At 37.4% G+C, this 16,341-nt stretch overlaps 1 protein-coding gene across 7 annotated transcripts in view; it reads right to left on the bottom strand.

Annotated features, from left to right (window-relative positions):
* Positions 1–311: 311 nt before the first annotated feature.
* TRABD (TraB domain containing) overlaps positions 312–16,341 on the bottom strand; it is a 214,679-nt gene continuing 198,649 nt past the window's right edge. For all 7 annotated transcript variants that reach the window (XM_085653946.1, XM_085653945.1, XM_085653949.1 and 4 more), the window contains 3 exons: positions 14,536–14,708; positions 6,006–6,117; positions 312–3,483 (listed from right to left, as the gene is read on the bottom strand). In XM_085653946.1, coding sequence (XP_085510072.1) covers positions 3,312–3,483; positions 6,006–6,117; positions 14,536–14,708 — 457 coding nt within the window. In that variant the 3' untranslated portion in view covers positions 312–3,311. The remainder of the gene's footprint in view (positions 3,484–6,005; positions 6,118–14,535; positions 14,709–16,341) is intronic.

Here is a 16,341-nt window from a genome sequence, read left to right as displayed (position 1 = left end):
ATAATATTTAGAAAAGCTGACGAGTCATAGGAAAATGCTGCCTTAGGACCAAATAATCTGCTGTATATTTTGGCACAAACACATTCATTTCCTGGTACAAATGGCCACTATAGAAGGCTAGTATAAAAAACAGATTATTTCCTATGTTGACATCATCAGAAACGTTATTCTAGCTCTTCAACCTTTAGTGCAACTGAGTCAAGGACATAGGATTGTTCTACTTTTGGTATAATTTCAGCAATTTACTTTTACAGAACCAGTCAGTAGATGTAGTAGGACATGAAATACAAATGATATTAGCCACCAAAAAAGAAATTCAACAAAACATTTTAATAGTCCAGTTCACTTGGTTAAAGCAGAGTCTGAAATGGTACGATAAATCTTGATTACAAAAATTCAAAATATATGAAAGTGCTTCAGAAGAGAATGGTTACAATAATGTATTTATAAGAAATCAAAGGTACAGTTTAACAAGATCTTTGAGAGGCACATTCATCAAAAACGTATTCAAATTGAGAAACCAAGTACTACTAAGTAATACCAAGGTACACTTAGGAAAAAGCAATAAAGTATGGCTTCACAGGATTCATTCAAAATGTAAAAGATAATGAAAAACTTCTGTAACACCTCTAGCATTAACTGGAAGAGTGCAAAAGTGTAGTCCTTAAACAATCCTGAATATGCACACCTTTTTGAAAGACTTGTTAGCAGATGACATAATGAGGCCATCGGTGGTGCCAGGATGTCATCCCTAAGTTAATAAGGTAATGAGGAGATACTTGCTGTTAAGCATATTCCATGGCGCTGCAACAATCAATGATTTAAGAGGAAATATTGTGTCATGAAACATGAATATACATGTCGTTAACAGTTATTTCTCTACTGTCAATGTTCCATGAAACATAATGACGGCTTAGGACATCTCGTTACGAAGACCTTCCTGCTGGATCAGCATTAGAGTGGTGGTACCAGTTAACCTGTTAGGCAAAATACACAAGTGCATGGAAAGTTTAAAAAAACGCAACACTGTATTTTCATGAATAGTAAACTCATCTGGAGGCTTGACCAGCTTTCAAGGGGATAGATATTGTATACCCCTTTATTCTCCGACAATGATTACATGGAGGTATACTTTGTTAAACTATTAATTAACCATTAACGTTCCACCCATTGCCCTGTGCTGCCCACTCTAGGGCTGTACCATTAAGCAGGGCCATCACTCTGATAAAACCTTCCTGTTGAGATGGAAAAGATGAAAGCATGAAACCGAAGCTGTAAAATATAAATCTCAAATGTGAAATAATGGTCTCAGTGGATGAACTGGTCACTTTAGTTAGGGCTGGCGAGGATATTGTAAAATGTGCGACTTTCACATCCAATTTTATATCTGCTATTGTAAATAACAATGTTTAACATTTGAATGTTTACTGTTTTACATCTCAGTACTGTCTCTCACAATGCAGAACTTTACAAAAGCAATGTCTTGAATTCGGAAATAAAAGAGGGCAGGTTTGAGGGAAAGCTACCTAAAGTAACAAACAAAAAGTGTACCAGCTTTATATATGTTTTAGGACTTGCTTGCTCTATAATTAAAAACGCACACACACACTTCTCCAGCGGAGAAGAATACATCAAACAAATTAAATAATTTTTTATTGCTAGTCCCACTTGTGAAATTAAGGCATCTTTCTCTGTTTTTGCTCTAGCAGATTCAAAATTACCTGAGGAGCACAGTATATGAATTGCAAATATTTTCAAGTCAAATATGTCACTGTACAAGGTAGAAATATCTGACAAGACACTAAAACATTTGGTTTGTATTAAAGAATGACAGAATACTTTTAAGAAAATAAAAATGCACCCAAAATACAATAAGCAATCTAACTACAAGCAATATATGTGCAGTATTAAACTCTTCTGAACCAAAATAATCAATGACATAAATGCTGCTAAAATACATGTCTGCATTATAGAAAAATGTAAACCTTTTCTTTGTGGAAAAGAACCCACATTGTTTTTCGGAAATCCCCATAGTCAGAATCATGCAACCCGGTAGTCTTTAAGAGATGAACGTGTTAAATGGGTAAATAAACCTTTAGAATGTAAAGCAGTTATCCAAAATGTATGCAGTTTCAGACAGTATGCAGCTTATAATTTCTGTACAGCATGGTGAAAATAATACCACATGTGTATGATAATACCAAACCCTATTTACTAATCTTAGCACTTTGCATAATGGACAACGTAAAGTCATATTTGTAACAGAAGTTAAGGCCAATAAAATGGTAGTTTCAAGGAAGATCCTAGTATATAAAACTCAAGTGAACTGTTCACAATGTTACAATCCTCATCCAGAATGGAGCCATTTAGAATGTCATCAGTTTAAGTAGGCTAATTTTGCACAACTAAAAATAAAGTTAAAAGCACAGTAGAGATTAAAAATAAATGCTCCTCTAAATATTAATCAGTCTTTTAATCAAATGAGTCATACTCCCAACTTTGTGTAATGTACCATTATATTAAATAGATACTTTAAAAGAAAAGGCAAAAAATAAAATGATAAACTTTAAAAAAGCATGAATTAATTTAGGTTTGGAAATATTAACACTTTAATTACGAGGCTCACAAAACGGTATCATTTCAACAGGAAGTGCATAACAATCCTACCGAACGTTGCAATACCTTTTAAATACTGCTAATTTATAACCGTGTATCAGCAAATATTTGGCTTTATCTTTCCTTTTATAAAGAAAACATTTATATCAATAGGTCTGTAAATACGTTGTTCAAGGAATTACAGTCAACTATTTTCCAGCCTATATTTTACTCATTTTAAAATATGACATCTAGTTATAAAACTTCATTGGTAACAACATTTCAAATGGTTTTGTGGTGCTTGGCACCATGAACGTTATTTAGGTATAACTTGATCTGTACACTTCCAGGTGTGCGACTGCACATTTATGCAGATAACACAACTGGGTATTTCTTCACTATGGTCTTCAGAAAAAGGTCAACAAAATTCATATGGTTAATAAAAATATCTGATCTCTTTTGTATGACTGACCAAACAGGACCACATTCCTCCTGAAATCCAAAATGTCTAAACTTAGGAGAAACACATCTGTGAGCAGACAAAGAAATTATGCTGCACTCAATTCGACTTAAATAAAACGTTCCAATGCTCGAATCAGTTGACTATATAGGGTCAGAATGTAATTAGGCAAAAGGCAATGTAGCTGTCTGGACTTTATATGTTGTCACTTTCATCTGTTTTGCTTCCTGACGCAGGTTGACTTTCAGTTGAGATTTCAAAGCCTGAATTCTGAAATTCTTTGAAGACAGCGTGTTGTTGTTGGTAATGACAGAACTAACTTCACTGTCCTTTTACCGACACGGTAGCAGCCATATCCCACAAGTCCAAAAAAGGTGGCTTTTACAACAGATCGAAGAATCTTGCTTGAAAACGATGGAGGTGGTACACTGAAAGAGATTCGGACAAAACACTATCAGCTTAGGAAGAAACAACTGGTATATTAGGACACATCCTCCGCCACCCAATCTCCACCACTTTGAGATTCTTTTTTAAAGAATTTAGCCCCAAATGCTTTTAGGTGATGCAGTTTCTTTTCTGCATACATTTCATATTTACATCTTCATTGTACTACAGTTCCAAAAGCATGCTAAGCATCTTAAGTATGAAAACATTAATCTTGTGAACAGATATATTTAGGATTCAAGGATGACAGGGAATGATGAGAGGTGCCCCTAGATTGATTAAGTAAAGGGTTGATCATAGTAGCATTCTGGGTAGAGGGTAATGACATTAGGCTTTGGCCCCACTGTCATGTTTGCTAAGTACCATCTCCACTAAAAGAGATGGTGAAAAGTGGGCTTAACTTGAGAATCCCTTCCCAGAACTGCCTTTGCCTTTGCAATGGAGAGAGTGTGACATTCAGATATTAAAAAGCAAATTCAATATCTGTAAAAGTAGCAGTAGAATAATTTCAAAAGTGTTTAGCTCATTTAGGGCAGTAAAATGTTGATACAAGTATAATTAAAGGGTCTCCAGATAATCTACTAAGTGGGAAAGGGACCGAAGCAGATGGGGCTGCTGGTGACTTTCTTCCATCATTTTCATGATATTATCTTTATATTCCCGCTAGAAGCAATGATTGGTGAGCAATCATATGTTGTTATTACCATTTCAGGAGTGACTTTTGTACAAAGGGAACAGTTTCTTCCTTGGAATCCTAGCTCTCAAGCACAGGAATTTTCCCTCAATGCGTAAATGCTGAATGACTGTGCATATGCAAAATCCCAAAACACTTCAAAACACTTTTTAAAAAAACATACACCCATTTAAAGAGAATTTGAGCAGGTTAATTTGTTTTTACAAAAAATATATTTGTATTAGATTTTCAACAAACAACAAAATAATAGCTCATCATAGCGCACTGGATCGAAAAGGTTACATAAATCTACAGCAGTACATGTGCAGTATTCATGACATCAAATATAATACAATAGAAAAAAAGAGGGAGGGAAGCCTCCCGGGGCAGCCATCTGGCAGTGACCATGACATAGCGCGTCCGACAACAAGGCAAATAAAGCACCACAGGGCAGATAGCCCCAGGTGTAACTAACCAGACACAGCATCTGTATCTCCCAGATCCAAATTGCCTTTCACGCCCGCCTCAGTCTCCAGGTCATAATAGCTTGGAAAGGAAACCCATTCTGTGCAAAATTTACATGGACAACCCCTGCTGTTATATGTGACTTGTTCAGTGGCCATATACATGCCGCAGCTGGTTCTGGGTTTGCCCTCCTTGTGAACTGAAGTTATAATTGGACATTGGATATCTGGTGGCAGCACCCCTCCCCCCGCTCCCTTGACTCACGAAACATTCAGGATATGGGGTCCTAGTGTGCCAGCAAACAAGCAGGTTAGTTTGAACATAGTGTTTTAATGTACCATTTTAAAAGGAAAATGAAAACAAGTGACCAGATAGGCTTCATTTGCTGAAAACCTGCACTGTAACTTTGAGTCCGGGAAATTCAAATTTTTCAAGACTGATTTTGACAATGGCAATTCAGCACTACACATAGTTTTGATAACATAGTTCAACACATTACGATCTTAAAAAGACCCACCCAATTCCACTCTTGGTTTTCCTAGGAGTTGGTGGCCTGTTATCATTTCAGCGAGGACTCCATTGATATAAATATAGGAATACAAGTAAGTAACTTTTCCTTGCCTGCTGTAGAGTGGTCACTTAAATGTATGAATAGTGAACATACTAGAATACTTCTTCCGATTCAGAAGGGGCAGGAAGCTAACGTAAGAGTGGTAAAAGGTGGAACTGCCAGCTAAACAAAATAAGTTTCACAGAAGAGCTAGACTGGCCTGTGTGTCTATGTTATTAACTTTTGTGGATTCAGAGTACAGGCAGTAGTGCCATGCAAACATGTACAATGACCATGATCCAAATCTTTAGACTCGCCTCGGAGTTCATCTATCTCAGCACAAGTCATAAAAGTAAATAAGAAAGATTAAAGTGCACAGTACATAACAAACAAATAAAATCACATTTTAACTGAAACCATCATGCATTGATACAATGTCCAGATTGAACTGAGGCAATACATGAGATCAAAAAGGAGATAAAATGTACAAGACAACTCTGGTAGCAGCAAGGTAATATAGCAATTGACAAGTAACCTATTAAAATCACTTTTACTAAAACAGGACTTAGGGAGAACCTACCTCTGATTTACCCTTTTTAAGATTTAAATGTTCATCATTGTATTTAAAGTCATGATTATGCAGACTCATCTTCAGCTTGTCCTTTTTTTCAAGGTTGGAAATTAATGGTCGCTAATGCACAGACAAGCAGGCAATAATGCTAAAATGCCCCACCTTTTAAATTTAGCGCAAAACTGGGAAAACACATTGCCAATGACAATTAAGAATTATGCATCAACTGTATATGAGAGCTTACTACCTCATGATCTCTTGTATGTTTAATTCTTCACTCCAGTGCTTTTCAATTCCTGGCACATGACCCATTCCAACCACACCCACAACAACAGCTGGGATGCATTTTCTGGGTTCAGCTACATTGAGGAAAAACAAACAGACATGTTACAATGAAAGCAAGATAAGAGGTCATCTGTCAAAAACAAGGAGACAGTGCTTTAATGAAAAATGCCATGGTTAAGGAAATATTACATGCATTAAAGACAGCGCGAGTATTTACAAAACATCCCGGTAGATTAGACCTTGGGGGGCAATTCATTTATATCTGCAGCGCACATTTTTTAAAACAATTTCTATTGTGCTTTTACTACAGGATGTGCAACTGGTCACAACACTACCAGTGACAATTTGTCCTATGACCTGGCAGTGGTTGAAGGCCAACCAGCAACATACAAGTGTCTAGAAGCGGCGGCTGATCCGCAAAGACAGAGGAGCATCGGCCCACTGCCTGGCTCAGAGCCAGCAAATGAAAAATAAAACAAAGTTAAAGCAGGAAACACAAGGAGCTCATCATCAAAAATGAAAAAATAAAATCCACAAAGTAAAGCAAGCTCAAATGATTAAATAAAGGGAGGTCTGGAAGATCCCACCTCAAATCTGAATGTCAACTGAATTAGTGCATAAGATGGCTCACTCAGAGCTGAAATCCAGACAGATAAGTGAGCCAGGACATCCATCGCAATCAACCTACGATTTTGTTACAAGACAAATGAGCCAACACTCATCATCGAATCATGGAATAGCTATCTTGAATTAAACCCACCAATGAGGTTAGAGACCTGGCTATAGAAGCCAAGGATAAGAAGGGGGTTGAGATCCCAATTGCTAGATTATTGATGAGTTACCTGAAAACTTATACTCCAAAGGGCGTCTAACCCCTGTTTGGAGTGAATCCTAAAATATGGTCTCGAACTACGCGATTAACGAGAAAAAAAGGGGCTGATTCTAGATAAACAGGAAGTTTAGTAGAATCTCGTAAGCGTCAAAAGGAGAGAGGAAGGCCAAGGTTTAACTACAGTTGTGCATTCAAGACTCCTGCAAATACACGACTGTTCGGACTCCTTACAAGCTTCAGACAAACGTAGGCATCATACTGATAATTCGGGTATCATTCTACATATGATTTCTGAATGTGTGGGGATCGCCCCTTTCTGGAAAAAAGGGTCAGGATAGAAGTACATAAAATATTTGACTACGATATTTTATGACAACTAGACTGGTCTTCTCTGGGCCTTATGTAGCGATCCTCACACTCGTATGAGAAGAGAATGTATTCTTTTTGGATCTCTTGCTTGCACTAGCATCAACATCACATTGCACAGGTGGCAAAAGGTGAATGACTAATGTGAAAGAAGTGCGCACACAGCTATGGTTCTTTGGTGGTTGATCTAGGTTCTACATGCTCCTGGGTATCACTCTCTGAAGCAGAGTGTAGATTAAACAAACTGAGATAGCATCCCCAAAAACGTGGGGTATGTCCCCCGGGCACAGTTTCTAGTTCCTCCGAAGAGGATTGAAAGTTCAATAAAGTTTCATCACTGTAATGTGGTTTCAAGAATTCACATTTATTTCTTCATTTTTTCTTTAGGAGGAAATTGTACTTCATTTCCCACAATGCATCAGTAATGCTTCATCACATTTAAGACATTCAAATATCCCAATGCATTTAGGCCATTATCTGGTGAGTATCTAAAATGAATGAAATGATGTCGCCGTTATACAAGGGTCACGGGGTTCAGTAACGTGTTGGTGCACGGTGAATGAGGATTTACCGCGAGTTACTAGTGCAGGATTATGGTGGTGGGTCTATGGATACCGTGGTATAGAACTGTGAAAAAGTGCTTTGGATCATAAATGAAACGTGTTAAGAGAACATGCGGTGTGTATTAGTCGGAAGATGGAAAATTGTTGAAGTGGCAGGACGGTTATAAGTTACGTTGTGAAAGTGCTCCGATTTAGGAGTGAATGCGCGGTCACCAAATGGTGCTTTTATCATTGATACAAGTGAGTTTGCATTTCTGTCGTGATGTTAAAATATTAGACCACAAATTCGTGCTCTGTTAGGTTTGATGCATGTATTTAGTTCCATATACGGCGATGTATTACGCGCAGCGTTTAAACTTACTGTTGTCTGTGAGAGCGTGGAGACTCCGATGTGTTCCGCGCAAAGCTTACGAAAACCGGAAGTTGTTACTGGTGTTTAAAAGGACGATCGGTGTGGCGTAACAATAGAAATAGGACTAATGTGCAAGTGTTAGAAAAGAACGTTTACTATGTAGTTTCGTGACGATTACCAAAACATGAAAATGGTTAAGGTGTGTATCAACATATTTTGATGGTGTAGTTTAGATGAAATTAAAAATAATGAATAAGTAATACAAAGTTACACCTTGTTAATCAAGTAAATGCTATACATTGTCATTGTCAGTTGAAAATAAAGATGAGAAAAAGAAAAAGAAAAGAGACAAAAAAAAGAAGAAAGTCAATCAGAGAACATCGGTATTCCATCCGGTCATTCATCCCATGTGGTTTCATGGAATTTAGTAAGCGTATCGAATGATTTTCGGGATGTAGTAGCGAATTGTGGTTATCTTATCCTTCGTTTCTGGTTATGATTTCAAGTACGCAGAATTTGAGTTGGCGGATATTTTGTCCTGCCTCAATAAAGTGACTGGCTACTGTTGATTTCAGGTTTTTGGTTCTTATATTACTTTTGTGTTCGTTGATGCGGATTTTAACTTTTCTTTCAGTCTGTCCCACGTACATTTTTCCGCAAGGACACTTCAGTAAATAAATTAAGTTGAGAGTGTTGCATGTAGCAGTTACTTTTAGTTTAATCTCATGGCCTTTCATCGGATGTGTTATCTAGGTGCCAGTGATGATATTGTTGTAGTTGTTACAGTTTCGACAAGCTACAGTTCCTTTGTAGGTAATATCCTTTTGGTGTTTTATGGGATTTTTTATGATTTCTCCCAGGTTTTTTGATCTGGTATAAGCTAAGATTGGTTCTTGTGCGAAGATATGGTTGAAGTCTGGTTCTAGTTGGAGTATCGACCAATGTTATTTTATTATTCTCTTGTAGGTTTTACTCATGGTAGAGTATTTAGAAACCACCGTCATGCGGTTTTGTGTTGTCTTCTCTTTAGAAGATAATAATTCCTCTCGGTTTATTGTTTTGCATCGGTTGCTTGCTCGCTTCAGTGTTTCTTCTGGATAACCTCTTGTTTTAAAACGTTGTAGCATGTCATTGATGCGTATCAATCTCGTTTTTGGGTTTGATACTATTCTGGTCACTCTTAATAGTTGTGTATAAGGCAAGTTCTTCTTGAGTGATGGTTGATGGAAGCTTCCATATAGGAGGGTATTGTTTCTATCCGTATTTTCTGTATAAATCAGTTTCAAATCCTTCTGTTTTTGTGATCTTTACATCTAGGACGTTTATGGATTGATCTTGAATTTCATAGGTGAATTGAATTCTTTCATCCACGTTGTTGTGTGGTTATTCGATCAATAAGTTCTATGGATGAGCCTCTCCATAGAATGAAAATGTCATCAATATAACGGACAAAGAGTTTCAAGTTTGTCTGCCATTCTGGTACTGATAAAATGTGGTGCTCTTAGAAATTTCCCATAAAAATATTAGCATATGTGGGCGCGGCACAATTTCCCATTGAAGTACCGTTTTTTCGTAGGTACCAACTGGTTTGCCATTTGAAGTAACTGTGTGGTAATGTATATTGTAGTAGTTCCATGAGGAAACCTTTTAGATCGTTATCATAATTGCTTTGTAGTAAGGCTTGTTCTACGGCCTCTATTCCAAGTTGGTGAGGTATTGAGGTATATAAGGACTTGACGCCTATCGTACATAGTAGTTTTTCTTCGTCCTTTATGTTAGGTGTTTGTTTAATTTTGATCAAAAAGTCTATGGTGTCTTTGATGAAGATTTTTAGTTTGGTTACAAGAGGTTGTAAATACCTGTCTAAGTATTTACCTATTGGTTCATGGAGGCTGACCCTTGTTGAAATAATTGAACAAAAAGGTGGATTCGTCAGGCTTTTATGTATTTTTGGCACCATATAAATTGTGGGACTTTTTGGGTTCGGTTGAATTAAGTATTTCTTTAGTTTCTCGTTGATGGTGCCCATGTCTAGGGCTTTTTGAATAATGTCTTTTAAGACTTTTATGAATTGTTCTGGAGGGTTGGAATCCAATTTCATGTAGGTGTAATCATCAGATAGGTGTATTTCTACTTGTTCCTCATAGTACTTGGTGTTTAAAATTACCAGTGCTCCTCCCTTATCCGCTTTTTGACAAGTGATGTTCATTTTGTTAGCTATGGATTTCAAAATGCCCCATTCTGTTTGTGTCAGGTTGTTAGGTTTGCGTTGTTTTTGACTACTACAAGGCCATTCCATTCAATAACTTTATTCGATTCGAAAAAGAATCCTAAAAGTATTCATATTTAACATACAAACTCACAAATGGTATTTCTTATCAAAAAGGTACGAATACATAAGTGGCAAAGACCGTATGTCAAAAACACATTATCTATAGACACTTTATTCTTTATAAAAAGTTCTTTAAAATTCAATACGATAACACTAATAAAAATTGCATTAAAAACAGCAAACAATTTATAAAAATCTATTACTCCAGATTTCCCAATGGACTCACGATCAATTTACATCTCCACGGACATTTAATAACTTCCTTTAGACACAAACAAAGATCTAAAGTGCAATGTGCATTTTTAGACTACATCATCAAGTTTGTAGATTGTAGAAGGCAAAGTATACTGTGCATTATCAAAACCACAAAAACGTATATATTGGTGGGTTAGCCTCTCACACCAACCCACTTGATTTTGTAGGGTAGCTCCCACGACTCAGGTTATTTTAGCTAAATATGTTCATATAGGTTATCAATTCTATGAATTTCAGTAACTTATAGCAGGGGACATACTATCAATAACTTTTTCTGATTGAGAGTGCCAATCTAATAAAACTGATCATAGAGCTACATATAGCAGCAGTTTGTAATGTTCTTAAATGTTCAAAACCTTGCTTAAAATTGTAAGGTCTAATTTCCCTTAAGATAGGTTTAATAAAACAATCTCTTGGAGCTTTGTAAAGTGTGCAAAAAAGTACAAAGTGCAGAGTGCTTTGTTCAGCTTCATTGTCACATGGGCAAGGGGGTAGCCTCTCACACCAACCCCCTTGCTTCGGAAAAGCAACCAAAAAATGCAATATTTTTAACCGAAATCTGGTCAAATAAAAACGCCACCGCGTATGTGTAGTGAAAGACAAGTAAAATTGATGCTGTAATGTAATGGCCTGGTATAATGTTTGTTCATCATATTTAGATGAGCCCAGTATACTACGATATGCATTCTTGATCGCCATCTTTGAGCCTGGGTTAATACAAGGCAATTATGACGATCTAAAAGTTTTCCTCATGGAACTACTACAATATACATTACTACACAGTTACTTCAAATGGCAAACCAGTTGGTACCTACAAAAAAACGGTACTTCAATGGGCAATTGTGCCGCGCCCACATACGATAATATTTTTATGGGGAATTTCTTAGAAGAACACATTTTATCAGTACCAGAATGACAGACAAACTTGAAACTCTTTGTCCGGTATATTGATGACATTTTCATTCTATGGTGAGGCTCATCCACAGAACTTACTGATCGAATAACCACACTCAACAACGTGGATGAAAGAATTCAATACACCTATGAAATTCAAGATCAATAAGTAAACTTCCTAGATGTAAAAATCACAAAAACAACAGAAGGATTTGAAACTGATTTATACAGAAAGAATACGGATAGAAACAATACCCTCCTATATGGAAGCTTCCATAAAATCATCACTCAAGTACAACTTGTCTTATACACAACTATTGAGAGTGACAAGAATAGTATCAAACCCAGAAACGAGATTGATACGCATCAATGACATGCTACAACGTTTTAAAACAAGAGGTTATCCAGAAGAAACACTGAAGCGAGCAAGCAACCGATGCATAACAATAAACCGAGAGGAATTATTATCTTCTAAAGAGAAGACAACACAAAACCGCATGACGGTGGTTTCTAAATACTCTACCATGAGTGAAACCTACAAGAGAATAATCAAAAATAATTGGTCGATACTCCAACTAGAACCAGACTTCAAACATATCTTTGCACAAGAACCAATGTTCGCTTATACCAGATCAAAAAACCTGGGAGGAATCATAAAAAATCCCATAAAACACCAAAAGGATATTACCTACAAAGGAACCGTAGCTTGTCGAAACTGTATCAACTGCAACAATATCATCACTGGCACCCATATAACACATCCGATGAAAGGCCATAAGATTAAACAAAAAGTAACGGCTACATGCGACACACTCAACTTGATTTATTTACTGAAGTGTCCTTGCGGAAAAATTTACGTGGGATAGACAAAGAAAAATTAAAATCCGCATCAACGAACACAAAAGTAATACAAGAACCAAAAACCTGAAATCAACAGTAGCCAGTCACTTTGAGGCAGGACATAATATCAGCCAACTCAAATTCTGCGTACTTGAAATCCTAACCAGAAATGAAGGAAAAGATAACCACAATTCGCTACTTACTACTTACATCGCGAAAATCATTGGATACGCTTACTAAATTCCATGAAACCACATGGGATGAATGACCGGATGGAATACCTATGTTATCTCTGATTTAATTTCTTCTTTTTACGTCTCTTTTCTTTTTCTCATCTTTATTTTCAACTGACAATGACAATGTATAGCATTTACTTGATTAACAAGGTGTAACTTTTTATTTCTTATTCATTATTTTTTATTTCATCTAAACTACACCATCATAATATGTTGATACACACCTAAACCATTTTCATTTTTTGGTAATCCTCATGAAACTACATAGTACACATTCTTTTCTAACACTCGCGCATTAGTCCTATTTCTATTGTTACGCCACACCGATCGTCCTTTTAAACACCAGTAATAAATTCCACTTTTCGTAAGCTTTGCGCGGAACACATCGGAATCTCCACGCTCTCACAGACAACAATAAGTTTAAAAGCAGCGCGTAATACATCACCGTATATGTAACTAAATACGTGCATCAAACATAACAGAGCTCGAATTAGTGGTCTAATATTTTAACATCACAACAGAAATGCAAACTCACTTGTATCAATGATAAAAGCACCATTTGGTAACCGCTCATTCACTCCTAAATCGGAGCACTTTCACGACGTAACTTATAACCGTCCTGCCACTTCAACAATTTTCCATCTCCCGACTAATACACACCGCATGTTCTCTTAACACGTTTCATTTATGATCCGAAGCACTTTTTCACAGTTCTATACCACGGTACCCATAGACCCACCACCATAATCCTGCACTAGTAACTCGCGATAAATCCTCATTCACCAACACGTTACTGAACCCCGTGACCCTTGTATAACGGCGACATCATTTCATTCATTTTAGATACTCCCTAGATGAAGGCATAATGGCCGAAATGCATTGGGATATTTGAATGTCATAAATGTGATAGAGCATTACTGGTACATTGTGGGAAATGAAGTACAATTTCCGCCTAAAGAAAAAATGAAGAAATAAACGTGAATTCTTGAAAGCACATAACAGAGATGAATCTTTATTAAACTTTCAATCGAAACTGTGCCCAGGGGACATACCCCATGTTTTTGGGGATGCTATCTCAAAAGGTGAATGACGTCACTTATCACTCCTGGTGATCATGGAAAAGTTGCGCTAAAAAAAGTGACACTTTACGAAAGAGGCATTTTCACTTTAAGAACGTACATCGTTAGAAGTACGGTTGAAATTAGAGCTATCTCCCTAAGTGTAGAAACTGCCTTAAATGAATAGGATCTGCACTCCTTTCAGAATTGATGACTGTTTATTTCTTGTGCCCTCATCCATGTGAAAAAGTTTTGTTTTGCTCGCTCTTGTTCTAGATTGTTAATTGTGATACAAGTTAATTATCTGCATTGCTCGTCATCATTTTATTTTTCTTCTTGCTTTTCTTCCTTACCATCTTTTTTCCTCTATGTTAGAGTATACTGATTGGGCCATTAGTATATATGCTAATGAGATTGATATTTGCTTGAGCAATCAGGTTTACTAGATTAAATATTGCATTAAACTAGGGTTTGTTAATTTTGGAGCATATGTTATTTCTGAATGCTTGTTACTTGCAGGGCTATGTGCTGTAATACTGTGTATATGTTTTCCTTTCTCTGTCTTTGAAATTATTTCTATAAAAATGTGTTACAAGCTCCACAAGGGGTAGATCATTTGAAAAGCATAGTGCGAATTACACAAATGTCACATTACAATTTAATATTGAGAAAATATTTCTATACTGAAACAAAATTGTAAACCAGCTACACAGTACTGAGCAATAGAACAGTGAAAAGGTTTATGTCACAATACTTGCTATTACTTTCAGAAGTACGAGGTAGTTCTGTTTTCTTTGCTGCCTGCCTTAGCATGTAGGTTAAATAGACATCTCTCTCAGAAACGATTGTTCGATGGAGATCCGGAAATTCCCCTATCATCTCTGCCATCATCTGTTCCAGCAAGTCCTTTTGTTTGCATTTCTCTACATCATCTTTACTGAAAAAAAAGGGAAGCACATATCTACTTTCAGAGCTAAAATTTTGCAAACTTTCTTTGATATCATGATTTTATATTTACAGATATTTAGAAGGGAAACACCAATATGTAAATGTAAAATGTAAATGTAAATCCAGTACTTGTATAGCGCACAAATCCCCCCCGAAGGGGTATCTCGGCGCTGGGGGCCGTTGGGAAGATTAAGCGAGCTATTGCCCAGAGTCGCATGGTGCTGGGCAGACCCCTGCCGCCGGAGCCAGGGATCGAACCGTGATCCTCAGCGTCCAGTGTCAGTCGCCCTGGCCGCGGCGCCACACCTCTCTCTTGTCTGATAGCAAGTAGGAATTACGGATTAGAATACCTTTGCTATGTTAACTGAAAAGCGGTTCAGCTCACTGAAAGCAGAACTTTTTAGCTGAAGATCAGAAGAGGGTTCAATGAAGTGACAGCAAGTCAGTTCTTCAGCAGTCCTGTGTAGACTTATTAACCCCTTAAGCAAAAGAAATGCAATCAAGTCTGTATATTACCCCTCCTCCTAGTTCTGTCATTCTACCTTTCTACAGCCAGACCCCTTCCTCACTCTGAGGAATGAATGTGTGACAGTATTCTGAAGCCAGAATCACGCTGTGCCTTCATAGCGCTGTCATTAGAATTAATGCATCTTTAGTACGCATTCATTCAGCACACAAGTCGTTATAACAACTTGCCATAGGAGGCGCAGGATTTTGAAATTGTTTAACCCCTTCAGTGCCACGCCCTTTCCCCCTCCTGTGCCGGGCGTTGCACTAGTGGGTGGGGTTCATGACGAGATAGTCTCGTCATGGGCACAGCGCAACCGTGCTCCATGACGAGACCATCTCGTCATGGGCACTGAAGAGGTTAATATACTATTCCAACTCCAGTAGGCGCAACAGTAGGGAAGGTGTTGGTGATTAAATCCAACATCATTCAACCAATGTGCCCCCCCTAAGGCAAGTCGTTATAACGACTTGCGTGCTGAACAAATGAATACCAAAGACGCGTTAATTTGTTGCCAGCGCTGTATAGAAACAGCTGGATTCTGGCTTCGGTCTGAAGGATGTTTCCCCTGAATAATATTATCTCCTTACCATACACAGTTACAATTCATAATTCAAATACACAAATATCAAGTTCCAATGTGCTAAAAGTTTTAAAATTAATTGGCATTTAAATATTCAGTCAGTACTTTCGCTTATTTCAAAGGCACCAGAATAAGTGACATCCCTCTGGTAACTTGTGCTTGTGGGGCTAGTGCCTCAAAATGGAATAAACTGCACCATCCCCTCAGCGGCACATTTTTTGGAACTTCTCAGGGGCGCCTTAGATACAAGGGTAGACTAACCTAGTCGCAGCTAAGAGACTGTACTGTTAAAAAGAACTACTCTGCACCTCAGGATCACTGCCAGTGGAGCATCACAGAAAGTGTACATTTCTGACATACAGTCCTTCTGTTGAGGGATGATGGACCCAGGAGAGTTGGCCTCTATATACAGTGGGCTCCATGTCTCAAAACGGTGGCAGTGAAAAAATGAGGATGAAACAAGCATACTGATGCAGGTTGATCTTTGATGGTGCTTTATTTATTTATTTTTAAATCTGTTTTATTGATTTG

This window comes from Triturus cristatus, chromosome 4_1 (genome assembly GCF_964204655.1).
Source record: "Triturus cristatus chromosome 4_1, aTriCri1.1, whole genome shotgun sequence".
Classification (NCBI taxonomy): domain Eukaryota; kingdom Metazoa; phylum Chordata; class Amphibia; order Caudata; family Salamandridae; genus Triturus; species Triturus cristatus.
The sequence above is the reverse complement of the archived record's forward strand: the minus strand, read 5'-3'. Positions and strand labels throughout refer to the sequence as shown.